Here is a 26,630-nt window from a genome sequence, read left to right on the forward strand (position 1 = left end):
TTACTCTTTTCATATTAAGTTAACTCCGACATTAACATAACAATAATTTAACTTTATTTCTAAATTTTCTGTTTTTTATATGATACAAAAGTATAAATTGAATGATTTAATTGTCATAAATTTGACCAAATTTCTGTAACCACCGTTGAAAAAAAATACGAAACTATATTAGCTTAAAAAATTAATTTTGTACCTTCTGTGCATTGTAAGGCTTTACCTCTTGGTAAAGTATAAATTCGAATTTTGTCTTAAACCTATGATATTGAAAAGTAAAATAAAAAAAACTCATTTATACTTCACGTTTTTATTAGGAACTCCAAGTTCCCAACCACCGAAGTTCTCAACCACCTGACCAATCGATGTTTATCCATCTCTAGTAGTTTGTTTGCCAAAAAATTCAGTAGAAATACTCCACATAGATTTGTATTTGTCCAGCTGCTGTTGTTGCTGGCTCCAAACAAATACGCAACCAGTTTTTAACCCAGTTTCTAAGGCTCCAAAGAAATCAGCTCCAAAAGTCACAGCAAAGTTGTGTGGCAGAAAGGTGGGTAAAGAGTGCGAGAAGGAGAGTGTTTTCTTTTGCCCTTTTTGTTGTTTTTGGTGGTGGTGGACGGACGTGGGCAACGACATTGGCATAGAAAACTTTGCATACACTCTCTCCTGCACACCTACACTCTCGTCAAAAGTAAAAATAAAAAACAAATAAATAAAAATAGCACTTGAACGTATTTCTGCAGACGGAAATTGATTGGTTGTGTAAATTGGAAAGTGCACGAAATCGCGAGCGCATAACGGTACATGTATACACACACAAGCAGCACACGAACCCATGGAGGCAGTGCTTTTTGTTTGATGTCCCACTTGGCGGATTAAAGACAAAGAGAGAGAAAAGGGGGAGGAGCAGGAGCAGGACGAGGAGCGATGACCACGCGGGAGAATGTCGTCGCCAGTCGTTTGTCCAAGCTGATGCTCAGCAGTGGGAGTGGAAATGGCAGTGGTGGCAACCAGGTGCCACCATCCTCCGGGCAGCAGGTCCAATCGCCCATCTCGCCCGGAGAGCAGTCCCAATCCCAATCCGAGCTTAACCAATTAAAGCGGGACGCGGATCCGCAGTTCTCGCGCTTCGCCGACTACTTTGTGATATGTGGACTGGACCTGGACACGGGCCTCGAGCCGGATCGCTTTGCGGGTAAGCGAAAGCTTGCCAAGAGTCGGTTGGTTATTCTCAATATCCCTATCTTTCAGGGGACAACCTGCACTGCTCGCCGCTGGACCGCGCCTACAAGAGCAAACCACTGGCCCATTATCCCGAGAACGTGCCCTGGAACCCCTTCGATGCCCATGGAATTTGCATGGTAAATCAGGAGGTCATTCCCCATCAGTCTGTATTAGGGTGGGTCGGTTAAATTCGATTAGATAGTGTCAGAGAAACTTTTATCATTATATAGCCAGCTAACATTAGCCCAAAATTCATCATAATCTGTGTTAAAAGTTGTCTAAAAATTAAATAAGGTCAATATATAATAGTCAACACTTTAAAAATTTATTCCCGTTTAAAAAAAATTTAAAACATTTTGCATTTAAATTTAAACTTCTTTGATTTTGTGTATTCATAGCCTAAAATATTTTTTTTCTTTGGCAATATTCATTAAAGATCCAAAGATATTAAAAAAAAATCATTTACAATGGCCCCATAACTGCATAAACTTTCGCATTTAAAGTAATCGACTCACCCACGAGCCAAAAAACCATCTTCCAACCCATATTCTGTGTCAAAAGATGATGAAAAATGTGTGTAATTAGGTCAGATGATGGATAAACACGTGTCATTGGAATCAGGTCATTTTTTTATACTAGCCATCTTAAAAGACAATCCCGTTCATTAGTTCTTTTTAATGTTTCTTTTTTTCATATTAAAATTTAATTTTGTAGAATATATTTTTCATAACTTAAAAGATGTCAAAAGAAAATTGTTACAAATGCAAAGTAACCGACCCACCCTAATCCATATACATGTCTAATTGAGCTCAATTGGCTGCCCTTTCGGTGGAAATTCATGCTTGGCTAGCCAGCTCATTGATACGAGTTGTGAGTGGAGAGAGGAACACTTTTAATTGATGCCACGACTACGGCCGCGTCATCCCACCCCAATAAACCCTCTTATCTCGGGTATCTGGGCACATGTGTTCGAATGAATGGATTTTATTTATGCCCACCACTTGAGATTAAGTAGTCACCCTGCCTGTCTTCCACACAGCTCTCTCTGCCGCAGGGCCTGCGCTTCCGCACCCAGAAGCATAACATCGAGCCCAGATTCCATTCGTTTGCAACTACGCGGGAGGATGGAAAGCGGTGCTATGGATTCAGCCTGGTGTTCTACGAGGAGATCCGTAACCGGAACATTTGCGGGGCCATTCACACGCTGCAGAGCATGTTCATCACAGAGCTGTCCAATGGCCAGCAGACGCACTCGCTCAGCCGGGTGAAGCAGGATGGCCCGGTCAGTCGCTCACTGCCCAGGCACTTTAAGGTGGCCGGCCAGGCGCCGCAGTCCGCACAAAGCTACTACGACATCAACAAGGACAAGCTGTACGTGGCCAAGAGCATCACGCTGATTTGCCAGGCTCCCTACGCCTTTGCCGCCCAGATGTTTCTCAAGAATCTCTACAGGTGAGTGACCTCAATTATAAATATAATAACATTTTGGCTGATTCTTAATTTTCTCTTACATCCTAGATGTCTTCCCCGTCAGCCTGGTGCTGGCATAAGTTTGGAGTCCTATGTGTACAACATACTCTATGAGGTGATGCTGCCGCAGCCGGGCAAGTCCATCCGCGTTTACCTACCGCCCACAGAGCCGCATCTGCCCGCCATTGCACTGATCCTTCAGCGCCCTCTTTTGGCCACCGAGTTGCCCCTGCTCGACTTCCCGCTACGTCTGCTTTTCAAGTACCTGGGCGTGGAGTGTGTTATACAGCTGCTGACTTGCGTCCTTCTAGAGAATCAGGTCCTGCTGCGGTCCACAGGTAGGAGTTTTAAACAATATGTGAAGGGAAATAACATGTATTAATATTCCCATCGTCCTTGTAGACTACCAAAGACTTATGATCGTGGGCGAGTGCATTACTTCGCTGTTGTTTCCGTTTGTGTGGCCACATGTCTACGCTCCTATACTGCCAGCAGCCCTGCACCACTTCCTGGATGCACCAGTGCCCTTTGTAATGGGACTGCATGCCGAATGCGAGGCTGCTCACAAGATCGGCAGCGAGGCAACGCTTTGCTTTGTGGATATCGACAAGAAACACATCCAGCTGCCCGAGGAGCTTCCAGTCTTTCCACACAAAATGGACTTTATGGCGGAGATTGGTTCGGTGCTGGACAAGTTCGAGATTGAGCGGGACCGCGACCAGGAGCCCAGTTTTAGGAACGGCTATGTGGGCAGGGGAGCTGGAGGAGGGCCTGGCGGCAATGGTGGTGGCGGACCAGGAGGAGTAGATGCCATGATCTCCAGCTGCACTTTGCCCACTGGTTTGCAGGCTGCTCGCCGTAGCAAGGAGCGTTTTCAACAGCTGCAGGAGACGGTATATACGCTGTCGGGATCGCCAGGCGGTGGTGTCGTGGACTACCAACCGCTGATTGCACATCCGTCGAGGATCGATCACGTGCCACGCATCGCTGACTTTTTGCGCAGGAAGGGAGGTATACGGGGAGCTGGCTCTCCGGTGGGCAGTCCCACAGTCTCGCTCTCTTCCTCGCCGGTCGGCATATACCACGACGTGGACGCAGTGGACGCCACAATGCCAGTCACCGCTCGGCGGGGTGAGAAACAAAAGCTGAGCCCCGTGGATCAGTACTACCAGGACCTGCGCATCAATAACTCGGTGCGAGAGATCTTCCTCAATCGATTCGTGCACATGTTCCACGCCTACGAGTACTTTGTGATCTATCCAAATCAAGCGCGTGACGAGTGGATCTCGAACCGTGAAACGCTGCAGAACTTTGACAAGTCCTCGTTCCTGTCCGATCAGCCGGAGCACCATCGCGCCTTCCTGTCGCGCTTTCTTGAATCTCAAATGTTCGCCACGCTGATCGACAACAAGATCCTGGCCATGTGGGAGTCGCAGCCTGACGAGCAGCTTCAGCTGTTCGATCAGCGCGTAAAACTACTGAGGTAAGTGTAAAAAGGAGTAGTAAAACGTTATATATATTTATAATAGTCCAAATAACATAAAATTAGTCACGAACGGAATAATAAAAAAAATTTCGCTATTAGTTAAGCCTCTAGCATTACTTCTACCACCACGATTACGACGTCGTCTTCTTTTCGGCTTCCACTTGTACCAACTTCCCCCTTTCCCCCTTTTTTTGCGCATATATGCAGCAGGTCGCATTTTGAAGAATCTAACGATAATTAGTTTGCACTTGCTCCTGGCGTTAGAATTCTGGTATTAACTTACTCCCTCTTCACACGCTTAAAGTCCTTAAGAGATGAGTTCGACATGTTAGTAGAAAGTGGGCTAGTTTCCTTAGAAATTATATCACCAATCACGAAACTCACAATGACAAGCAACACTAAAATTTGGATAACGTACATACTATGTCGTTTTTTGGTTGACTTACATTTGGGGTTTCATATAGTGTAGTGACAGGATTTTCAGAGTGCCATCAAGTTTAAATATTTTCGTTTAGGTAAATTAAAAAAGTCACGATTATTTAATGGTATTTCTAGTTATAAAAAATATTACATCAATATAGCCATTTAAAATTTGTATTGATTAACATGATTGACCTGTTCTCAGAGTGTCACCTAGTTAAAACAAAATTATAAATATTCCAGCTTTTCAATTTAATAGTTTTGCATCAACTGATCCTCATTTCATCCTTGTTTTTTTTTTTAAGCAGTATCTTAATTATACATGTTTATTATACAACCATGCTGAGAATGTATTTTTAATGTATTTCTTTGTTATGCTATTCAATTTCAGGCGACGACACGGGGAGAATATGATCGCGGCCACCAGCTATGAGCCGTGTGTGCTCAGCCAGGACTCGCAACAGGGCTTTGAGAAGCGGCTCAACTGCATCGACATCGAAGTGACGCCACCCAGCGAAATTCTGGCCAACCGGGCGGCCTACTTCCGCAGTTTTCCACTGCTCGAGAAGGGTGTTCTCAATCAGGAGTGTGCCTCGAGGTAGTTGCCCTCAGTTCCCCTTGTTTGTATAGTTAGTCGTACGGAGCACGTCCTGCTTTAAGATCGAACACCAGTCCCTATCCTCTAACCCCCGCACCCATCCAATAACAAGAGTCCCCAAATATCAGGGGAGAAATGTACCTTAGCCCCGCAAAGGGCTGGCAAACGTTTGATATTACGTAAATGTTAATTATAGATACCATAGACATTTAGTTGTACGTAGATGTATCTCATATGTACCTTTTGTTAGCTCAAGTTGGCTCAAATCGAATCAAATAGCGCCTTCTCCACTGGATACTCACTTCCGTTGGTAGCATATATTTTTATTTCTACTCGTATTGTTTTCTTTTAGTGCATACCATTTAACAATAAATTCTGCATTCTCCAATCGTTAACCGAGACTCTTTGTTTTGTTTTGTTTCGTTCGTTCCCCCTTCCCGCCGTAAATTGCACCGCATGCACTGCCCACAGCTCACCGCCTGCTAATCCTACTCCACCCGGTCACCCATCCACATCCATATCCACCAGCCCATCCTCCAGCCCTCTTCGAAATTCCCACTAATCCGCTGTCTCTTTATTCTCGTTCGAAATTCAAACTAAACTCAAACCGAAACTTCAAACTCATCCGCGCTAACCTCCATCAACCAAAACCGTATCCGAATCCGAATCCGCCTCCGATTCCGCAACCGCATCCGCATCCTTAACAGAGGTAACAGCCTGCGGCGGGTGAAGAACGGCAATAAGTGGCGGGCCAGGGAGATCTCGTTGGACCAGAAGCCCGGCTTGAATGCCATCAATCGACTCTCGGCCAACCTGACCACGGCGGATGTGAGTCCGGCCTTGATAGCCCAGGCCAATTGGACGTTTGTGGAGCGACTGCTGAAGGTAAGCTTGTTGATTTTGGATCGGAAGTTTCCTTATTCACATCACATCATTGAAGGACATCAAGTCGAAGACCAACCGCATGCTGCTCGAGAAATTGGGCAATGAGGCAGTGGCCCTGGGTCTCAAAGGCGATGGCATCGAGGAGAATACCCTGATAGCCAGCATGTGTGATCTGCTGGAGAAGATCTGGTCGCATGGCCTGCAAAACAAACAGGGCAAGTCGGCCCTGTGGGCACATCTGCAGGCCTACCTCGAAATGCAGGAGACCAGGGGAGCTGGCGATAGTTCGGGTGCGGAGCAGACGCCACAGGTGTCCAGCAGTCCGGGCAACAAGATGACCATTGCCACAGCCTCGCCAGCATTGGCCTGGAATGCTATGCGCAAGCGCATGGATTGTGAGTGAAGCTTGGTGTTCTTTTTCAAAATGTAAGCCATAAAATTGTCCCTTGTCAGATCTCTCCACATTCCAAACGGACTTTGACAGTCCGCCCAGTCCAAATCGCAGTCGGTCGCGGGATCGCAATAAATTCGTGGGCCTGGAGCAGCTGTGTCCACTGCCTGAATCCCTAGAGTTCGATGTGAAGTGAGTAGAGGCACTAAAAACCAAAGCTTATATATATTACAAAACTATCATATCCCCGTAGAAACGTGCTGGCCATGGCGGATATCAAGACGCATATTGGCTACACCCGCGCTTGGGTGCGTCTGTCGCTGGAGAAGAAGCTACTGTCCAGGCATTTTCGTACCCTGCTCTCCGATGAGGCCCTGCTGCGATCGCTGTACAAGCGCTCGGCCTTTCTGCGCTGCGAGGAGGAGAAGGAGCAGTTCCTCTACCATCTGCTGACACTCAATACGGTGGACTACTTTAGCTTCACCAACATCTACCCCACGACGAGTAGGTTACGCTAGCAGTCCTTAAAGCTTGCCCATAAGCCATCATTTGGTTCGCTTCCCATTCCCGCCCACAGAGCTGCCCTACCGCGTCGTGATCTTCCCCTCCCGCAAGTATGGCTCCTACCACACCTCCAGCAACGTTTGGATCATGGTCTCGGGTACCATGAACGAGACACAACGGGTGCCGGTCCCCAAGGGTTCCTTGGAATTCATCTTCCATGTAAGTTAAGCCTTTGTTGTGAAAGAAAATAACTTAATTAAGGGGCTAGGCCCTTCGGCAGCCCAAAAATATATTATATTTTAGTGAATTTGCCAATTTGTTCGAATTGACTTTAATTTAAGGTTTTATTATTATGTAGTAAAAAAAATGAACAAAAAAAAAGTTACAAGTGAGGGTTGCCCTACTCCGAATTCCCTCCTAGAAACTAATCCAAGGCCCTTCCTTTTGCAGTACAAGAACCTTGGCCTACTGACAACCATGCGCATTGGTCATGACAACTCGGGACCCTGCCACAAGTGGCTGGTGGAGCAGGTGGTGATGCGCAATGAGGTCACCGGCCACACCTACAAGTAAGCTGAACGGAAACCCGGGTTCGCCGTGTGTAATATAATTTTGCTTTCCCCCACAAAAAAAGATTCCCCTGTGGCCGTTGGCTTGGCCGCGGCGTAGATGACGATTCCACGGAACGCCTGCTGGTGGGCCAACGGGTTTCGACGAGCGTGAAGAATGCCGAGCTAGTCCCAGGAGCGGATACCCGCACGCCGCCACGAACAAGGAGTCCCAGTGTTCAGCGCCAGGAGTCACTGGCTCCCTCGGAAATTCAACACCAGCTGGGCAACTGCGTCAACGTCCTGGTCAAGTGGCACTATAAACCCAGCCGGGATCGGGATGTGGGCACGCTGACCAACCTGCTGTGCGGCGATGATGGACTAGTCAAGTGCCTGGAGCAGGTCTTCCTTTGCGGCTTTCGGTCGGCGCGGTTCTTTGGGCGGAATCTTTACATCTGGGACTATTTCAGTAAGGGGAATTTTGAAATACATTTTAAGTGATTTATAGTTGCATTGGATTTAAAATTTGAATCGTCATAATCCACAAAAAATGTATACTTGGTTTCCGATGCCAATTAACCTGATTCAGAAAATGACACTCAATGAACTCAGAAAATGACATCTGCAATGAAAACCCAAACTTACATCTCTGGTGGATTTTGTCTATTTTAAATTTAAAAGACAATGCTATTATCGATATTATTGACAATTATATTTACTTACCAACCCTTAAATATCCTGCTAATCATTTCCTTTAACCTCTTGCAGCCAAGATCAAAGAGCTGTTTGAACAAAATCTGCAGCTGGAACTAGAGGACTCAGCCTCTAGTTTGGACTCCTCCCTTAGCAATGGAAGCGGAGGCGGCGGGAACAGTTTGCAGCGCCGTGAGATCTCCAGCATTTGGCGGCTGTACGTGCAGCTGATGGACGAGATCAACGGCACGGCGCTCGGCAAGGATGGAAAATTCCAGCTGCTGATCTGTCTTAGCCTGCGGGAGCACCTTCTCACGCGGCTCATAAAGCCAATGGCTCTGACCAAGGTTACTCATGAGATGTACGAGGAGGAGAGCTTCCTGCGGCGCCGCAACCTTCTCACTTTTCTCATCCAAATCCTGGAGCCGCTGGACGACTGCCACATCGTGCTGGAGAACTCGATAACACAGGGCATACGCATTCCGTCCCAATGCTGAGGATCGGATGCTTCTCACCCAACTCCCACTGCAATACACCATTTACCACAACTACTCACCCACGGACATTTGCAACCAGTGACCTAGAGAATACTCACATACATATGCTCTTAAGGAATCTCGGATACTCTCGAATTCGTTGTTAGCTTTTAATATGAAGCGGAGAAGAAACACTTGCCCCTGATTACACCTAATTCTAATTCTAATCCCAAGCCTAGCCACTTGCCATTCGACCCAACAACAGCTTGCCAAGAAACCAAGTCAAAACGCTGAACGTTTTAGAGGATGGGATGGATGAAATGGATGCCAGTCCCAGGAACATTGAAGCCAAAGTTGAACAAAATTCCTTGTCATCGACGCAATCGAATTTTAAAGACATTTATTGTGCAATTAAGACGTTTACTATAAAGAATTCTAAAATGTTGTTCAAAAATCTACATATATATAAAAACGTACGCGTGTGTGTAGCTAGTAGATAAGGTCCCAAAATCCTAAACCGAATCCAGTCAATTCTCCTGAGTTCCCGATTTCAACGGTAGCTTTTAATTTAGTTGATTTACCAAAGAATCTTTGTTTTTTATTACGGCCAACTAATGTGGCGAATATTTTGTATATTACTATATATTTTGGTATTTTAAGAGTGAGTGAAATGAGATTTACCCAAAGGTGTTTATACGTTATATTCAAGCTTTATTTTTACATTACATTTTTTTAGCCAAAAATGTTTGCAGATAAAACCTTAAGACACTGAAAGTCAATAAATACGCAAAAGACATTAATGAATTTTAAAGATGGATTTATATTGGTTACCCACTGCAATCAAACTTATAAACGGACATTACAAAAAAAGCTACCAAACAGCTTGGGACCAGTTAAGGTACTTTCAGAAGAATTATTCCAATATTAAGACGACCTTTTTCGATGATATTGCCAGGTGGAGAATAAATTACCTCTGAGACACGCGTATCTATCCTGCAATGAACAAATGTACTTTCAAATAAATACTTACATTCGCGCCATACCGACTCCAAGTTTATTGGAAGCGTTCAATATCATGCCCGAAAATGAATAATATTGGCTGTTCTCTCTCTTAAATCTTAAAAACCTTTACTTAATATCCCGTACTCCTATTTTAAGAATACATTTTTAATAATTATAACGTGTAATAGTCAAATGGTATCAATTCTTAAAAAGGAATGATTTGTAGACGGAAAATATTAAGCAAAAGCCTAAAAAACCATAGTTCTTGTAGTTTTTAAAAAACATTCATGAACGAACCTGTTGTTTTTTGAATTTTTGGTATATTTTGCCAGCCCTGACAAAGAACCCTCGGGTTTCGACTTCAAGGTCACACTGCGAGGGATATTTTAGCTATAACGCTACGGTCGCTCTAGCCGCATAAACTAAAAAAGTTAATCGGTGCGTTCGTTCGGTTTATTCGAAATTGTGTGAGTGGCCGACTAACAGCAAAGAAATTGTGAACAAGTGACGGCTTTTTCGAGTTCCGTGCGTGCGTCATTCCAGCCTGAGCCATTGAGTTTCGTTTTGAAGCGGAGAGAAAAGAGCAGCGCCAATCGATAATCGAAAGAACCGTTCCGAGTTGGAAGAAAGTGCAAAGTAAGTTGAGAGTGGAAACTATTTAAGTGTGATTTTTCAATGCGGATGCGGGTCACTGGGCTGGTAAACGAAAATATTTACGCTTCTGGGAGGATGACGTGAGCAGTTTGTTTGAGAGCAGACAAAAAGAGAGTGGGTGGGAGAGAGCTCTCCTTTTGGGGGCCCTATTTCGCCTGCTCAGCAATGTGCGTTTTCGATTCTTGCTCCTCTCAAGGCTTGTTTACATAATCACCTTCTCCTGTTCCGTTTTACCCCCCTCTTGCGACGAACAGCTGCCTCTTATCGATTTTTTGCTCTTTGCAGCCGGCAAGACGACGCCATTAATTGGCCGTCGCCACGTCATGCTCGTCGTATGATTTCTTGTGTTGCAGGTGCCCCCGCCCCCCTTTCACTTCCCCACTCCCGATTGACGCGTCATTAGGGGACGTACTTTGCCCTGCGATCGTACGATTTCCCCAGCGGCAGCGTCATTCCATTGGGGCAAGTGTTAGTCATGGGTGCTCTGCTCCACTTTCCCAAGTGCTATTTACCGTTGCGCTGTGTGGCCTCTCTTTTTCCAGCGAATAACCACAACAGAGAGGGGGAAGTGCGAGAGAGTGAGAAAGAGAGTGGGTGCGCGTGCTTGGAGAGATCACACGCACAATCAGAATCAGCTGTTTCGGCTTCTCAATGAAATTTGTATTTCATGCGTAAACGAGCGCGAAAGAGACGGAAAGCGTTGTGCAATACGCAATACTCGTAGACAATCTTATCTGTTTCGAACTTAAAAACCTCTATAAACTTTAATTAGGTTGCACCAGAAACGTGTCAATACGAAAATTACAGTTCCTATTCTCCAAACGATAATTCCCAGAGCATTCTCGCACGTACTTCTCTCTTTTGCACTTTGTAGTATAGCATCCAAAATCACAGTTGACGTCAACTTGCTTTTTCGGTGTATTCCGTTCATTAATGATAAGCACACGCCACAAGGTTATCACTAGTACACAGCCTATAATAGAAAACACCCCATGTTCAGTCTATAATTGTCAACCGATCGCAGCTAATCAATGGCGAAAACACTCGTACGCACAGGGATATTTTAATACAACTTGTGATTCTCCTCGTACGAATTTCAAGGGTTCAGAACTGTACTTTCAACCTTTCGCTCTTGGCCAAAAGCGAACGAACAGCCAAAAGGCAAACTCCAAAATCATTTTCTTCTGTACCGTGAGTTTCGCCAGAGTTCTTTGGCCTGTTAGAAAGCTATTTTAAGAAGCGTAACGCATACTATATTTGCCAAAACTACATATTTTTCATAGTGTGCATGGTCCATTGAGCGAAAAACAAAAAAAAAACCACTTTGCTTTAATCATCACATCAAATGCTCTAATTTAATAAATTTTTGTCGAATGATCTGAAGTTCAGACAGTGAACACATCCGGTGTTCATGTTGACATCAAACATGTAACAAAAAAATTAGGGTTCAGAATAAACGCTGTTGGCACGTTATTTTACAAAGCTTTTTAATCTTTAAAGCGACCTTAGTTTTCCATTTGTGTAAATATTTTTCGTAGCGATTAGACTACTTTTAAGAAGAAGCAAGTGATTAGCACATTTTCATGGTTAAAATAAGATAAAACAGAGCTGTGATGTTGTCATATTAAGAAATATCCTTAGGCTTTGAAACAGGCTACTTAAATCAAAATATTTAAAATTATCGTTTTGTTATAAATGTGTTGTGTGTGACAGAAAACATATTTGAATGAAAACATGTTTGAATGTGTAGTAACAATACAAAATCAGGCGATTTCATAATAATCTTTCTAGTAAGTCCACATACAAAAGTGTATATGACTTACAGGGTGAGCCTGACCTCTGTCTGGGGAAAATACGCACATAGTATAAAGAAATAATCCCGTACTCGTACTGATAACGAACTTTGCCGGCCATCCGTTGTGCCAGGCTGGCAAGATCGGACCGACGGATTATCAGGCTTGTAGCACTAACCATACAACATATAGACTGGTCATTTCATACGAACGCATTTGGACACAAAAAAACGGACCGCGGAAGGTCCACCGTTCTCACAGCAGCAGGTCCATGCACTTCGTGTGCGTTCGGGTTTTTTACTCTCTCATTCTTATTCTCATTTTAATGCTCGCGCACTCATTGCACGAGTTCAGTCGTTCAGTCGCAGAGAGGCGCTTTTTGAAGAAGGCTGCCCTGCGCTTGAATTCGTCTTTGTATGTATGCGTGATCATGCATTCTCATACACGGGAGCATGTGTGCGTTTATTTCATTTCGGCGCATCAAGAATATTTTGTCTTTTGCCACTTTTCAAACTTGGTACTCTAAGAATATGGGCGTATTTACTATTGGGTTATGATATAAATATGAATATTATATGTTTTAATATATTTATTTAATATTTCAGCATACATTTTATTTTTGTTTACAAATTCAAATCAGTGGTAGCGGTAAAATGTTTTACATATATGTATGTATTCGAATTTATAGAAATCAGTCCACTGAGATGGGAACAGGGCATATCGCAGTCGTGTCACTTGAAACACCGACTGCTCTTCAGTGGTTGAGAAAACTTCAAACTAAGTCAGTTCTTGTCGATGTCTTGCGAGCGGTTGGTGCCTGCATACCCTACCGACGATTGCTTTTAAGGGGAGCGGGCTTTTAGGACACTTGTTTTAAATGTTATGTTTAGTGATCTTTGGTTAATTTATTTTTTAATGATTCGCAGTGTTATTTTAATTGTCTTTAAACAAGTAATAAATAATAAAATACTTTTAATATTTTTGAAAAGGTAAATGGAACAAATATAAAAATCCACATTTTTTTAATGATAATTTATTTTAATGATAATAATTTTAGATTTTAATTGTACCAATATCTTGAATTATAACGAATTGTTTAAAGACAATAAAATAACAAGACAATTAAATAACGAATCATTAAAAAATAAATTAACCAAAGATCACTAAACATAACATTTAAAACAAGTGTCCTAAAAGCCCGCTCCCCTTAAAAGCAATCGTCGGTAGGGTATGCAGGCACCAACCGCTCGCAAGACATCGACAAGAACTGACTTAGTTTGAAGTTTTCTCAACCACTGAAGAGCAGTCGGTGTTTCAAGTGACACGACTGCGATATGCCCTGTTCCCATCTCAGTGGACTGATTTCTATAAATTCGAATACATACATATATGTAAAACATTTTACCGCTACCACTTATTTGAATTTGTAAACAAAAATAAAATGTATGCTGAAATATTAAATAAATATATTACAACATATAATATTCATATTTATATCATAACCCAATAGTAAATACGCCCATATTCTTAGGGTACCAAGTTTGAAAAGTGGCAAAAGACAAAATATTCTTGATGCGCCGAAATGAAATAAACGCACACATGCTCCTGTGTATGAGAATGCATGATCACGCATACATACAAAGACGAATTCAAGGTGTTTGCTGTGTGCTAAGAATAATTTAGCGTGTGTTTGTCCTATCTCTGGTATTAGTAGTAAAAACACAACTCATTTCCGCGAAACGCATTTATCGTGTTCGATACTCGCGATTCGAGTGCAGCGGAAGCGCCCGTCACCCACAAATATTGTTCTTCTGTCAGATAAGAGCAGGTAGGAAAATCTTATCTATCACCTGCTTTTACTGCCCGGCAATTTGGTAATCGATTTTACGAGTCCCACACTTGTCCACTCGTCCACCCACTCGGTTTGAAATGAAACTCTCTCCGGGTTTTGTTTACGTTTTGATTCACTTCACTGGAGGTGTTTCTTCGTCATAAACATTTAAAAGTTGAAATCATTACAGTGAATACTTGTGGGGGGAGATTAGATACACTATCTTATTAGATTAGCTTCAAGTGTCCTTCATCGGAGGCAATATTTCTACCATTGAATAATATAATAACACAAATAATAGTATTAATACTCGTTTTCAAAAATCATCATGATAAGAAGTGAGTTAATATAACATTCTATGTTGTAGTAACATTGTTAAATCATTTAAATTCATAATCTTGCATTATTAGTTACTAGATTTTAAAGACATATGTATGTATGAAGCTTCCGTTCTTTTTTTTTAGCTTGAATTCTGTTAAATTTAATTTCCAAGAATTTTTAAAGAAAACAAAGAAAATAACAATTGTTAGAAGAACAGCTTGTCATCGAAAGAGAATTTGATCATTTTTTTAAATGATCATGTTGTTTAAAAGAAATCAAGGGGCTGTATATTTATGTATGTATGTACATAACTCATAATTAAATAAATTAAAAAACTTGTTTTTAAAGTCCATTAAAAATAAGTCATTTCATTTTATGCTAGAGACTGTTGTTAAAGCTTTATTTCTTTTATAATTTTGAGCAATGACTGTACAGTATCGTACGACGTTGACTTATGACGTATCACAGGTGAAGATTGCTAGCGTGTTGCCCGAAATTCAGCTTGGCAACAAAATTAGCATACTTTAGAGAGGCACAATACATTTTTGTTGGCTCCAAAATAAAGCTTACATCAGATCTGATCTTATTCACTCTCTTTTTGGACTTTAATCGGATGAACTTGAACCGAAAGCTAATTTTAAGTGACTCAGATGTCCATTAAACCTTGAATACATACAAAATACTTTCCCAAAAAATTATTGCACATGATATGGAGTCTCAAGGGGAATTTCGCTTATCTGTATGTTAGGGGACCTAAGGGAGAAGATAGGAAAAGTTCGACTAGACGCATAGAAATCTCTGACGTATTTGCAATGCCAAGACGACGTAAGCCACATATAGATAAATATATGTGTGCCATGCCATGATGAATAAACATGAGAAATCGTTAGTCTACCTAATATTAATGTGAACCACGCACCGCACAGCTGACCGAACTGTGGGAGGTTTTATTAAATAACGTAGAAAAAAAGACTATTTTATAAAGCATATATTTAAATTAAAAAATTATTTGGTTTTTAGGAATAATTTTTTGTATATTCAAAATAAGTTAAAGTATAATCTTATATGATACCTTATATAATGAGAATTTTAGCACACCATTCTAACGATGAGTTTATATCATTTCAAAAATGTATTGGGTTTTAAGAACATACTTATTTGCTTACAATCTAAATAATCCTATATTTGGGAACTTTCTTTTTACACTCACCATTCAGAATCGATTGGTTTTAAAGAAAAATTTATATTAAATTTAATGATCTAAAATCATATATTCCTTTAAAATAAAATTTTTTTACGACTCTTTTTGTAAGTTTCTTATATTATGTTCATTCTAACGATGGTGATCATACATGAACCTAATAATATCCGTCACAATAATGAGCAAGTACATATATGTACGTATGTGAGATGACGGTCTTATTAAACCATTTTGCGCTTAGTATTGATATTTTTTGGCACAAAAACTGATTTTAAACGACCTTCACGCAACTCGTCATTGAGCCAACAGCCAGAGAAAATTCCTGGTAACAAAATTATGAATTAAGTAATCAAACATGCCCGCTGTGTATGAGAGAAAACATGAGGGGATTGGATAGGAAGTGCTGGACGATGTGGTCATCGTTACTGACTCTCGTGTTTGGCGTCTGCACTTGTTAACATATGTAAGGTGCAGCGCCATTCGGAACTAGTTCTGCCGCCCACTTTTGCGCCCCATTCCCACTCTACTGCCCCCCATTGATTCAGTTGCTCATCTCTCCGCTGCTCCGAGAATACAAATACGTGTCTATTATTACCGTCTCGTGTTGTTGTTTACCAACCGATGTGGCTATTTTTCTGCTGCTCGATTTCTAGGGAATTTCTGTGGTTCGATGCGCGTGGCAAATCAACTCATCCATTTGGCAATTAAAATTGAAATCGATTTGGCCATGGTACAACGCCAAAGAGAAGGGGGCGTGGCAGAGGGAGTAGGAGGTGGAGTATAGGGTCGCATGTCACGTGTTTTGTCAGCGTAAAATAATACCAATATGCGCAACTCAAAAGTATTCATAAAGGTGTTCATAAAGAGTTATCTAATTACATGAAAAAAGAAACAAATAGAAAACGATTTTGCTATAAAAGCGATTTTCCTTTGTTTATGCACAAATGCATGCCATTTCAAAAATAAACTTTGTTTATATACAGATGTTTACGGCTTTATTGGATCTTATTTATAAAATGTTTAGTAAACAAGTGCATACCATTTCAGTATACATTAAGCTTATTACAATTTCTTTGAAGTGAAAATAATATTTTATTTATTAAACGATAAATGAAATCAAAACCGCCTTTAAATATTTAAAAGAATGTATTGTTATAAAACTTTGTTTACAAAACAAGGAAAGGGGGAATAATCGATTAAAAATAAAGGTTGTTAAAAAATTAATTAAAAGAGTTTCCGTCTAAAAAACTAACAATAATAAGACCAAACAAAATACAGACTTTCTAATTTGATAACAGTTTAACAAATAAAGAGTAAACGTTAATACTATGTTCGTGAATACAGATGATGTATTTTTGGAAAACATATTTATATGATTAACTATGCAAATTAGTTTAATAGTAGTGCAGATAAAAGTGGGGAAATACAAAATAACTTTTAATTGTAGAAAATTTTTTGTATTTTCTAACGAACTAATTTTGTTCCTATTTCTTCCAGCTGAACGTCAATTGAATCTCTGTTCCTCCTGCGTGTCCGTGTTGCAAAATCGTTAAAACTGCCGCTCACAAACATTCGCTGCGATGGCCACCTCATCGATACTCGCCAAAAGCACAATTAACAGCACATCCCCACCGGCCACGCCCAGCAGCAGCGCCTCCACATTGACCACCCGGAAGCGGACCTACGAGACAGCCATTGCCATGCCGTCGTCCACCTCCAACTCCACATCCACAAAGGGATCAGAAGTTCAGGATAAGCGCACAAGCAGTCCTAATCTATCCGGCGGAAAGTCAAAGTCCAAGGAGAGCGTCCAGCTGGACAGCGTGCTGGTGGTCTCCAGCGAGGGAGCCAGTGAGCCCACCACCGCGGCCACCACCTTGAGGGACAGCACGCGCACCATCTCACAAAGCGATGCCGATGACGGGGGCGAGGCTGTTGTCGCCGAGGACGCTCTGTCCTCCATCTCAGCCGGCATTACCACGTCTGATTACCTCAGCGGCGGCGTCAAGCGCAAGTACGTTCCGCAGCAGCACACCTCACCAGCACCCCTGGTGGTCCCTGCACCCACTTCGCAGCAAATCTTCAACGGCAGCGGTGCCTCCGAATTTGCGGTAAGAATCCATGCTTTCCGCAACCGGCCAGCAGTAAACTTATTTATTTTTCAAATATATAAAATTAAAAAATAATTAGTCGTTTCTAAATCACATTTAAAGTTATAAGTGATAAGTGATTTTAAAAGGGTAGTAATTACTGTGACACTTCCGATAGTTTAAAAATATAACTTAAGAGTGTGTTTATGGTCTCTAACTTAACAAAACTTATTACAAAGCTGTGTGCAAAAATATATTAAAAACAAAATTCCATTGGATTTATTTGGAAAGACGACGTTATTATATAATATATTTTTTATAAATGAAATACAACTAATGAGAATATCAGTTTGAATTACACTTGTTCAAACACAAAATAATATTGCACAGTAACCCATTTATACAGTCTGACAGCTGCAGACAAATCATTAATCATTTCAAATAACTGTTAAAATAAAGAGAATATATTTTCTATTTAATTTTAAGAAGTTGGACTAGCAATGTGTGATAAGATTGAGGAGGATTGTGTAGGCGGATAATGCAAACGTTCAATTGAATGGCCCAACTAATTGTTACCATTTTATCTTGCAGACCATTTGTAAGCCGGCTCCCTTCTCCCACGACGAGGAGGCAATGCTGGAGCGTGAAAGATGCGACTACACGAAGCGGATCACCTACCAGATGGCCCGCTCCGGCCAGACGAACCGCCGGGTGAGGGTCTACGCCGACGGCATCTACGATCTGTTCCACCAGGGCCATGCCCGTCAATTAATGCAGGCCAAGAACATCTTTCCCAACGTGTACTTAATCGTGGGTGTGTGCAATGATGAGCTGACCCATCGCATGAAGGGGCGCACCGTGATGAATGGCTTTGAGCGCTACGAGGGAGTGCGTCACTGCCGCTATGTGGATGAGGTGGGTTATTCCCTAGATTCGAGAAGATGTATTGTTTATTGACAGCCATCTCTGCTCCACAGATTGTCCAGAACGCACCATGGACGCTGTCGGATGAGTTCATTGCCGACAACAAAATCGATTTTGTGGCCCACGACGACATTCCCTATGGCACCGACGGAATGGACGACATCTATGCTCCGCTGAAGGCACGTGGCATGTTCGTGGCCACAGAACGCACGGAGGGCGTGTCCACCTCGGACATTGTGGCCCGCATCGTCAAGGACTACGATCTGTATGTGCGTCGTAATCTGGCCAGAGGCTACTCGGCCAAGGAGCTGAATGTTTCGTTCCTGTCCGAGAAGAAATTCCGACTGCAGAACAAGATGGATGAGCTGAAGTCGCGCGGCAAGCGGGAGCTGAGCAAGGTGAAGGTGGACATCATCACCAAGTGGGAGGAGAAGTCGCGCGAGTTCATCGACACGTTCCTGCTGCTCTTCGGACGCGAGAACCTCAATCATTTGTGGAACGAGTCGAAGGGCAAGCTGCTGCAGGCCCTCAGTCCGCCGGGCAGCCCGTCGGGATCGGTCAATGGCGACGATACGGAGGGTGGCGAGGACTATAGCGAATCTATTGACGAGTACTTGGAGATGGCCGAGAAGCTGAGCGAGGGCAGCGGCAGCAGTGGTGGCTCCCTGAACGGCAAGCAGAAGCGATCCTCGCTGGCCCGTCGCAGCTATCAAAGTCTGCAGAGTCGATCACCACCAGATTTGGACGCGGATGGGGAGGAGCAGGCGGATGAGTACGAGCGACGCAGCGATTGATTCTAGTGTGCTGCGGGATCGGGCACAACCTTTTCTTCAACTCTTATTACTACTGTCTTTGATGCTATTGTAAATTGACTTGTTGGCCAACAAGTAACAAGTTCGACGGCACACTCTAGATGCCCTAGGATCTAGGATCGCCTCGCAGGCTACTCCTCAAGCCCCCATCTATTTACTCTAGCCCTAAGTGGTACTGTAATCCCCTAGTTTTAGTTGGCACTCGTTCTCCTCCTTCTTCTTCCACACCACCAATTCCCATCTCCACCTTTGAGAATCGAGGAAATCGAAATCCTGTAGCTAATTCAGCTGTGTGTGGAACGTCAAGCAAACCAACGCAGAAAAGACTCATTTTTGTATTAGGCACGAAATCGGCAGCAAAGGTAGTTTGAGGTGCCGCAAATATCTAGAAATATTTATATTAAATTATTTCGCATAACATTAAACTAAGTTAACAACACAACAACAAGAAGAACATCAACCAATATAAGGAAAACCAAACAAAACGCATTCGAAAATACAAAAGAAAAACAAGAAACAGTTGGCAATAGCGGAATTATTGCAAATGCTTTGTTAAATATTTTTTGAAAAATAAACATTGAATCGAAAGAAAGAAAGAGAGTTTATTGAGGTATATTGGGTATTGTAAAACATAGTTATCAAATGGTTATAGTGTTTAAACAATAACCTTGTTTATCAAAGGTCAGTAAAATATATATACTTCGTTTTTCAAGTATGCAGTGACGTCATAATTAGAAGATTACAAATAACTTCTAAAATAATGGTACGATTTGATGTGTTTTTGAAGTGTTGATAGACATTGATCGAGTAAACATAAAGCTGGTCGCTACTATTTCTCAGAGTGACATGAAAATTACATGATTTTTGGGTTAGGCATTACTAGAAATTGTATGTTAAGCCCGTAAACTCTGGCTTTTATAGTATCCAAGATCTTGACGATTTTTATATTTATAAAAGTATATACTTTTATTTGTTACTTTTTGACAAACACAACATACCCTTTTACTCTACGAGTAATGGGTATAAATACTGGATAGGGGACATGAATATGTCACTGGCCACTAAAACGATCTATTTGTGTTTCCCAGCTTTTGCGCATCCATGGCAATTGCGGAATTCTTGCGTCCGCCTTCCGATGATGAAACCGTTCGCCTTGATTGGACACCCATTCCCTCGCAATTAGTCTTCCATTCACCGGCTGGAAGCGGTTCACTGATTTATTTAATATCGCTGCTGCGGTTATATATAGATGCATATGCCCATCCATCGCCATCGCCTGATCGGATCGGCGGACCCGTGCCAAGTCAGGCGACTCGTTGCCGCTTCCTATTTGTTTGCGCCTCAATTTGAGGCAATTGAAAATGAGCAATGAATCCGGGCCTGAGACTGCGACCAAGTCGTGTGCCTCGCCAGCCTCCGGACTCAATTGTATTGATTCGCCACCAGTTGCCGCCAATTTATTCTGATCGCCGCTAGTGCGCATTTAGCGGACATCTCTCCCTTAGATTTTCAGACTTAGACTCAGACTCGATCCTCGACAGAGTAGGTCTAGCGTTCTATGCCGGCACCGTCTCAATTTATATTTTCAGTTGTCCGGATAAAAACCCGTCGAGCGGACCACTTGTGTTGTACTTAAAGACGTGAATATATAAATATATTTTTTTTTTGTAAGAAATGGACAAAATGCCCGAGGAGGACGAGGTATCCCCAGTGTCGACGGCTCCTGCAACGCCCACAACTCCGCTCGAGTTTAAGATGCTGCCGCTTTTTATGGATTTTGAGGATTTCGTAAGTTGAATTGAGATTCATTTGTTTTTACAAATTAAAAAAATGGTTTGAATATCCAATTGTGTTTATTTTTTCCGATATATTTTTAGAACCCTCGAAAAAAATTCTTAAAACTTTTAAAACTGCCAAACAAAAATATACTTTCTAAATAAAAGCTTTACTTAAGATATTTTTAGTTTCAATAAATTAAAAAAAAAAACTAATTATTTTTTAAATTAAAAACAATCTGTTTTAAAATGTGCAAACTGATGCCATAAACCAAAATTTTACTAAAATACTACTTGTTCTCTGAAACTATTTTTTTAAGGATAGCTTATTTAAAAAAGATTTTTTAGACCAACTTTTCCTTTCAAAAAAGTGTATATTTTCCCTAGAATTTATAGTGAGGTGCCCCTTAAGAAAGAAATAAGACGAATTGTTTTAGTGTTAATCGTATAATAAGTGTATTCTGATCCCCGCTCCTCAAATCTTTTCCAGAATATTTGCCAGCCAGCTCCGTTTTCATACGATGACAAGGCCATGTTGGAGCTGGAGAGGATTGACTACACGCAGAGGATCACCTATCAGATGGCCAGGGCTGGGAAAACGACTCGTAGGGTGCGGGTGTATGCCGATGGCATCTACGATCTGTTCCACCAGGGCCATGCCCGCCAATTAATGCAGGCCAAGAACATTTTTCCCAACGTATACCTCATCGTGGGCGTGTGCAATGATGAACTGACCCTCCGGATGAAGGGACGCACCGTGATGAACGGATTCGAGCGGTACGAGGCGGTGCGCCACTGTCGCTATGTGGATGAGGTAAGTATCAAGGAAAAATGAAAAAAAAAAACTTTTTGGAATAGGTTTTTTAGTGCGTTAAAGCATTAAAATTATGGGCAATATTAATTATTGTACTTTGATATGACTGATTGAAATTGCATTTTTTATATTCCCTATTTTAACAATATAAGAAACAAACAAAGAAATATTACCTAATCGGAATATTATAAAAACATAAATGATCATGCGTGTATTTACCTATTATGGTTCATAATTATAATAAAAAAAAGGGTATCTATTAGTTGATCATGAGTGTAATTACCTGTTATGAATCAAAAACTCCAAATCTATTAAGAATACATTTCAAACTATTCCTAATAGATCGTACCGAATGCTCCTTGGACGCTGAATGATGAATTCCTTAATGAGCACAAGATAGATTTTGTGGCCCACGACGACATACCCTATGGAGCTGGCGGAGTCGACGACATATATGCTCCTCTCAAGGCGCGTGGCATGTTCGTGGCCACGGAGCGCACAGAGGGTGTGTCCACCTCGGACATTGTGGCCAGGATCGTGAAGGATTACGATGTATATGTGCGCAGAAACTTGGCAAGAGGTTACTCCGCCAAGGAACTCAACGTCTCGTTTCTCTCCGAGAAGAAATTCCGTCTGCAAAACAAGATGGATGAGTTGAAGACTCGTGGAAAGCGAGAGTTTACTAAAGTCAAGGTGGACATCATTACCAAGTGGGAGGAGAAGTCGCGCGAGTTTATCGATGCTTTCCTGCTGCTTTTCGGCAGGGAGCGGCTCAACAGCTTGTGGAACGAGTCCAAGGGAAGGATCATCCAGGCCCTCAGTCCGCCGGGCAGTCCGAATGGCTCCATCAACGGTGACGATCCAGATACAACAGAAGGCGGCGATTCCGAGGATGAGTACATGGAGCTGCCGCCGGAATATGGAGCTGGAAATGTGGGCTCCCGTACCGAAAAACAGAGGAACTCTCAGAAACACTGCCGTGGCCAGATAAATTCTTCTTCAAACGCCTACGATGAAGATGAGGATTCTCAGTACATGCAACGCAGTGATTGACGGCAGATTCGGCTAGCCTATAAATTTTCCTCTTTATACCCTCTAATGTAAATTAATTTGTTTTTAATTTGTTGAAAAAACGTAATGACACTTAATTTTTACCCTTCTACGGGGGGTTACACAACATATACGCGAAAAACTATCATGGGTTATTTGAATGTCATTTTACACGCTTTTCAATTCTTCAATTTCTTAACCAACAAAGGAAAGTTTAGTGTTTTGCTTGCTGCCTTTATTGGATTACCATTAATTAGTTATGCATATGGATATTGTGAATATAAGTTGGTATAAATTATAGATTAGCTTAATGATTTTTCAAATCATCTTCAATGAAAAAACAATCGTGTTTTTGTTATTTGAAATAACGTTGAAATATTCGCATCAAACAAAAAATACAAAATACAATAAATCTTCATAAGTGATTTACTACTCTTTCATGGAGCTCTGTTCATGCCCATGGCAAACAGGGGAACCATTTTCTTGCCCTTGGCTTTTTTCTGCTTCTTGGACTCGGCGGGGGCTAGCTCCTCCATTTGCTTTTCCTGCTTCTACCTTTTGCTTTTTCTGATCCAAGGCTCCTACCAAAAGTTCACCCAGACCCCAGTGGCCCAAAGATCGTTGCTCTGAATCTTCATCACTGATTTTGGTGGTCGCTACAGCTCGTGGTGGCGGTGGAGCCGAACGACCCCAAGCGCCCACCTGGAAATCCAATGATGCAACGGTATTGCCAGGAGAGCCACTTCCAATAGTGGGCCATAACTCCTGCTTGGGACTAGCACTTCCCAGAGTGACGCTGGAGTAGCGTGAACCACTGTCCTGCCGGTTAATTGTCATGGGCACCGAGCCACTTGGCGTGGGTAAAGCCTCCTCGAAGCCGAACTATAGTGGGGATTTCCGTTTGCATTAATTAAAACCATAGACATAAAAAGGTAAACTCACAGTGGGAAATTCATGAGACGAGCTTAAGTTGAGGTTAGCTGCACTGGCAATCAGTTTGCCCATCTGACGGTCATTGATTTCGTTGATGTGCTGCTCTCTCTTGCGCTCCTCGCGATCCCGGCGCTGACGCTCCTTCTTACGATGAAGAATATCCTCTGTAGAAACACAACTTGTTGGTTTAATTTGTTAAACTAAACTAATAGAGTTAACTCACCCTTAAAGAGCTTGAGTATTCCTCCAGAGACAATTGGCGGTTGCAGTTCGACTTCCACAACCGAAAACTGGCAAGTCAAAGGCAAATGACCAAGACAGGTGAACTTGCGACGATGCTCCTCGTCCATGGAGTGCTGCTCCATCTGCACAATCTGTGCTTCGATCAGCAGTGGACCTAAATCCAAGGTACCATAGCATGCTTGCAGCATCTTCACATTCAAGGGATGCAAGTAGATGTTTTGTCCGTCGTTGGACTGGTAGAAATAATAATAATGATTGTTCGAGGAGGAGCTCAGACTGGTCGATGCCTCTCCCGATGAAATGGAGGCATCGTCTGGCTTCTCAATATCAAGCTTGGTTTCTTCCTCCAGACAAAGCACAGGTGCTGGTAGTTCCTCCTGTTCCTCCTCTCTGGGATCGGGTTTCTCCAGTCCCAATTTCTCACCACGCTCTTGAAGCATCACAAGAGCCTGCTGAATAAAGACATCCTCCGGACAGGAGTCATCCGATTCGGCTAGCAGTTCGCCACGCTCCCTCTCAATGATGGCGCCCACGTCCGACCGCTTGGCTATTAGAAACTTGGAATATCGTTTAGCCTCTTCTCCAGCGGTCACGAATGGGAAACGTTCAATGGTTTCTCCTAGTCCTGCAGCCTGTTTTTCGATGTACATGCAGCCCTTGCGACGGCGCATCAACTGGAAGGTAATCCTTTCGCCCACCTGCAAATCCCTCTGCTGCTCGATGGTGCAGCTCTTCAGATCTCCGGCGTGAATGGCGTCATAGCAAATGGGACACTTGCGCCAGGTCTTGTCGCTCAGCGAGAGGTAGTGCAGCAAGCAGGGCCAGCAGTAGGCGTGGCCACATCTGGTGAGCTTGGCTGCCACCGGGGGATACAGACAGATGGGACACTGCAACTCCTCCGTGGTCTGGATATTGATCTGCTCGATGTAGCTCCAGTCGATAAGCGTATCTGGCGAGCCATTCACCTCGGCTTTGGCCCCCAATCGAATGACGAACTGGAAGTTGGCCTGCAAGAACTGCTCCTTGTTGTAGCGCTGCTTCCGAATGCCCAGGCCATGGTGCTGCTGGTGGTGCTGATGATGGCCGCCACGCTGCAGTTCCCTCGGCACGCAGTGAAAGTTGAGCAGATGGTTCAGATTCTGCTTCTTGCTGCCCTGTGCGTACACAGAGTTGAGTTCATGTTCAAAGTCACCGCTACGAGGGTAGCCAGCGCCATAATGATCTAGTCGGGCGCCGCCTGGAGTCCCGTCTTCGCCGCGGGATGCAGGGAAATCGTATGCCCCTCCGCCTCCGCCGCGAGCCCTCGGCCGCTTGTCCACATTGGGACGTAGCTTGGCAGGTTGCTGTGCCTGTTGTTGTGGTTGCTGCTGCCTGACGCTGCGCTGTTGCTGCTGCTGATCGTTACGTGGTGTGGGAAGCTGCTCCCGTCGGCGGTTCTGCCGCTGCTTGTTGCCGTTGGCATGTACTTCTGCGGGGAGAAAGTAAAAAGAGGTGAGAAAACTGGAGTATTGAAGGATGAAAAATTCCATACAGAAAATGTTATTTGTAAAACGTATTCTCTCTAATTTAATGCTTAATCTAGCAATCGCTCCCATGGACAGTTAGTTTCTTAAAAATCAAATTAACAATCTGGACAAAAGACTGGCCAAACGAAACGCTATGCTAGAAAACACTGAATTTGATATGCAAATAGAGAGCACCCACCACTGGACTTCCTTTGCGAATCACCAGACGAGGATTTGCCATGATGAGAGGATTGAGGCTGCTTCTTGCTGCTGCTGTTGTTGCTGTCCATCGTTGTTGTTGTTATTGTTATTGGGGTAATGGGAAGTACTAATAGTATTGGTGCTGGGCAGCTGCCAGTGGGCAGCTAATTGCGTCTTGCCTTGGTCTCCACACGGAGTGAGTCTAGCAGAGTATTCTCGTTGCGGATTCATGTTTACTGAGCCATGATTATTCAACGGGTACGACTAGAAATAATACTTGCGTAATATTTCCAAAAAATTCAAGCGGCTTTCGCGAGGAAACGCAGGTAAATTCAAGGCGAGAAGAAAGTACTAAAAAAGTACTTTGAATTGCTATATACTTTTCTAGCACTTGTTTTGTTGTTGTTGTGGTGTTAGTCTATGCCCGTCGCTTGTGGTAATAGTATTAGTAATTGTAACGGTGCTTTCGTATTGGTGACTGAAAAGGTGTGACGTCTGCGCTGGCTGCTTTTTTGGGGTCTAAAACTGGCCCTTTCCGACAATTTCCACTTGCCAATTGCACTCAAGCTACCGGTATATTTTCTCCGCTATTGGGGTGTTTCGATTTGACGTCTCGAAATCAACGAATTTTGATAGAAAAACCAAATATCCTTTGGTCAGGGAGAAAAAGCATCCGCGATGCCCTGTGCAAAATGGCTGACTGTAAGTGCTGGAAGGTGCACTGCAGAGAGCTAGAGGAGCACTTTCAGATGGTCGTGAGTATTTGCAACTATCGAATGGACAATAGTATTG

General features: G+C 42.8%; 4 protein-coding genes and 1 long non-coding RNA gene across 12 annotated transcripts; 3 read left to right on the forward strand and 2 right to left on the reverse strand.

The window, feature by feature from the left end:
• Positions 1 to 357: 357 nt before the first annotated feature.
• Positions 358 to 9,493, forward strand: LOC128259094 (DENN domain-containing protein 5B). Of its 5 annotated transcripts, none has more exons than XM_052991246.1 (15): positions 358 to 544; positions 738 to 1,189; positions 1,246 to 1,355; positions 2,258 to 2,670; positions 2,737 to 3,026; positions 3,091 to 4,171; positions 4,986 to 5,192; positions 5,900 to 6,077; positions 6,133 to 6,472; positions 6,531 to 6,660; positions 6,722 to 6,972; positions 7,046 to 7,191; positions 7,423 to 7,541; positions 7,607 to 7,989; positions 8,289 to 9,493. In XM_052991246.1, exons 2-15 carry the CDS (start codon positions 922 to 924, stop codon positions 8,708 to 8,710), a joined length of 4,338 nt encoding a protein of 1,445 aa, XP_052847206.1. In that variant the 5' UTR covers positions 358 to 544; positions 738 to 921; the 3' UTR covers positions 8,711 to 9,493. The 5 variants fall into 5 exon arrangements, 4 of the variants coding, with proteins under 4 accessions (XP_052847206.1, XP_052847208.1, XP_052847209.1 ...); XM_052991247.1 differs by lacking the exon at positions 358 to 544 and adding an exon at positions 558 to 685; XR_008268017.1 differs by lacking the exon at positions 8,289 to 9,493 and having other exon boundaries at positions 7,048 to 7,191; positions 7,607 to 7,747.
• On the reverse strand, positions 4,186 to 4,940 carry LOC128259108 (uncharacterized). Its single transcript, XR_008268018.1, has 2 exons — positions 4,458 to 4,940; positions 4,186 to 4,401 (listed from the first exon to the last, which is right to left on the reverse strand). It is a non-coding gene; the product is annotated as an uncharacterized LOC128259108 (long non-coding RNA).
• A 620-nt stretch (positions 9,494 to 10,113) lies between the features above and the next one.
• Positions 10,114 to 19,913, forward strand: LOC128259103 (choline-phosphate cytidylyltransferase A). 4 transcript variants are annotated; one of them, XM_052991278.1, is made up of 4 exons: positions 10,114 to 10,327; positions 16,989 to 17,602; positions 18,173 to 18,496; positions 18,559 to 19,913. In XM_052991278.1, the coding sequence occupies exons 2-4, from the start codon at positions 17,072 to 17,074 to the stop codon at positions 19,297 to 19,299; spliced, it is 1,596 nt and encodes a 531-aa protein (XP_052847238.1). In that variant the 5' UTR covers positions 10,114 to 10,327; positions 16,989 to 17,071; the 3' UTR covers positions 19,300 to 19,913. The 4 variants fall into 4 exon arrangements, with proteins under 4 accessions (XP_052847238.1, XP_052847239.1, XP_052847241.1 ...); XM_052991279.1 differs by lacking the exon at positions 10,114 to 10,327 and adding an exon at positions 11,357 to 11,536; XM_052991281.1 differs by lacking the exon at positions 10,114 to 10,327 and adding an exon at positions 16,246 to 16,264.
• Positions 19,914 to 20,463: 550 nt separating this feature from the next.
• On the forward strand, positions 20,464 to 23,381 carry LOC128259105 (choline-phosphate cytidylyltransferase A). The gene is made up of 3 exons (XM_052991285.1): positions 20,464 to 21,105; positions 21,583 to 21,906; positions 22,249 to 23,381. Exons 1-3 carry the CDS (start codon positions 20,992 to 20,994, stop codon positions 22,957 to 22,959), a joined length of 1,149 nt encoding a protein of 382 aa, XP_052847245.1. The 5' UTR covers positions 20,464 to 20,991; the 3' UTR covers positions 22,960 to 23,381.
• LOC128259098 (RING finger protein 10) lies at positions 23,170 to 26,564 on the reverse strand. Its single transcript, XM_052991258.1, is given in 5 exon segments — positions 23,170 to 23,480; positions 23,482 to 23,838; positions 23,899 to 24,053; positions 24,113 to 25,600; positions 25,837 to 26,564. Coding segments are annotated over 5 exon segments (2,178 nt in total). The 5' UTR covers positions 25,928 to 26,564; the 3' UTR covers positions 23,170 to 23,393.
• Positions 26,565 to 26,630: the final 66 nt, after the last annotated feature.

The sequence above is a fragment of the Drosophila gunungcola genome, assembly GCF_025200985.1.
Source record: "Drosophila gunungcola strain Sukarami chromosome 3L unlocalized genomic scaffold, Dgunungcola_SK_2 000005F, whole genome shotgun sequence".
NCBI classification, from domain to species: Eukaryota; Metazoa; Arthropoda; class Insecta; order Diptera; family Drosophilidae; genus Drosophila; species Drosophila gunungcola.

Excerpts from the sequence above, each read along its gene's own strand:
- LOC128259103 (XM_052991278.1), top strand. The coding sequence starts at position 17,072 with ATGGCCACCTCATCGATACTCGCCAAAAGCACAATTAACAGCACATCC. Across the intron at positions 17,603-18,172 it reads GCGGTGCCTCCGAATTTGCG|ACCATTTGTAAGCCGGCTCC; the intron begins GTAAGAATCCAT and ends TTTATCTTGCAG. Across the intron at positions 18,497-18,558 it reads ACTGCCGCTATGTGGATGAG|ATTGTCCAGAACGCACCATG; the intron begins GTGGGTTATTCC and ends TCTGCTCCACAG.
- LOC128259094 (XM_052991246.1), top strand. The coding sequence starts at position 922 with ATGACCACGCGGGAGAATGTCGTCGCCAGTCGTTTGTCCAAGCTGATG. Across the intron at positions 2,671-2,736 it reads TTTCTCAAGAATCTCTACAG|ATGTCTTCCCCGTCAGCCTG; the intron begins GTGAGTGACCTC and ends CTTACATCCTAG. Across the intron at positions 6,473-6,530 it reads TATGCGCAAGCGCATGGATT|ATCTCTCCACATTCCAAACG; the intron begins GTGAGTGAAGCT and ends GTCCCTTGTCAG.
- LOC128259105 (XM_052991285.1), top strand. The coding sequence starts at position 20,992 with ATGGACAAAATGCCCGAGGAGGACGAGGTATCCCCAGTGTCGACGGCT. Across the intron at positions 21,106-21,582 it reads TTATGGATTTTGAGGATTTC|AATATTTGCCAGCCAGCTCC; the intron begins GTAAGTTGAATT and ends AATCTTTTCCAG. Across the intron at positions 21,907-22,248 it reads ACTGTCGCTATGTGGATGAG|ATCGTACCGAATGCTCCTTG; the intron begins GTAAGTATCAAG and ends TATTCCTAATAG.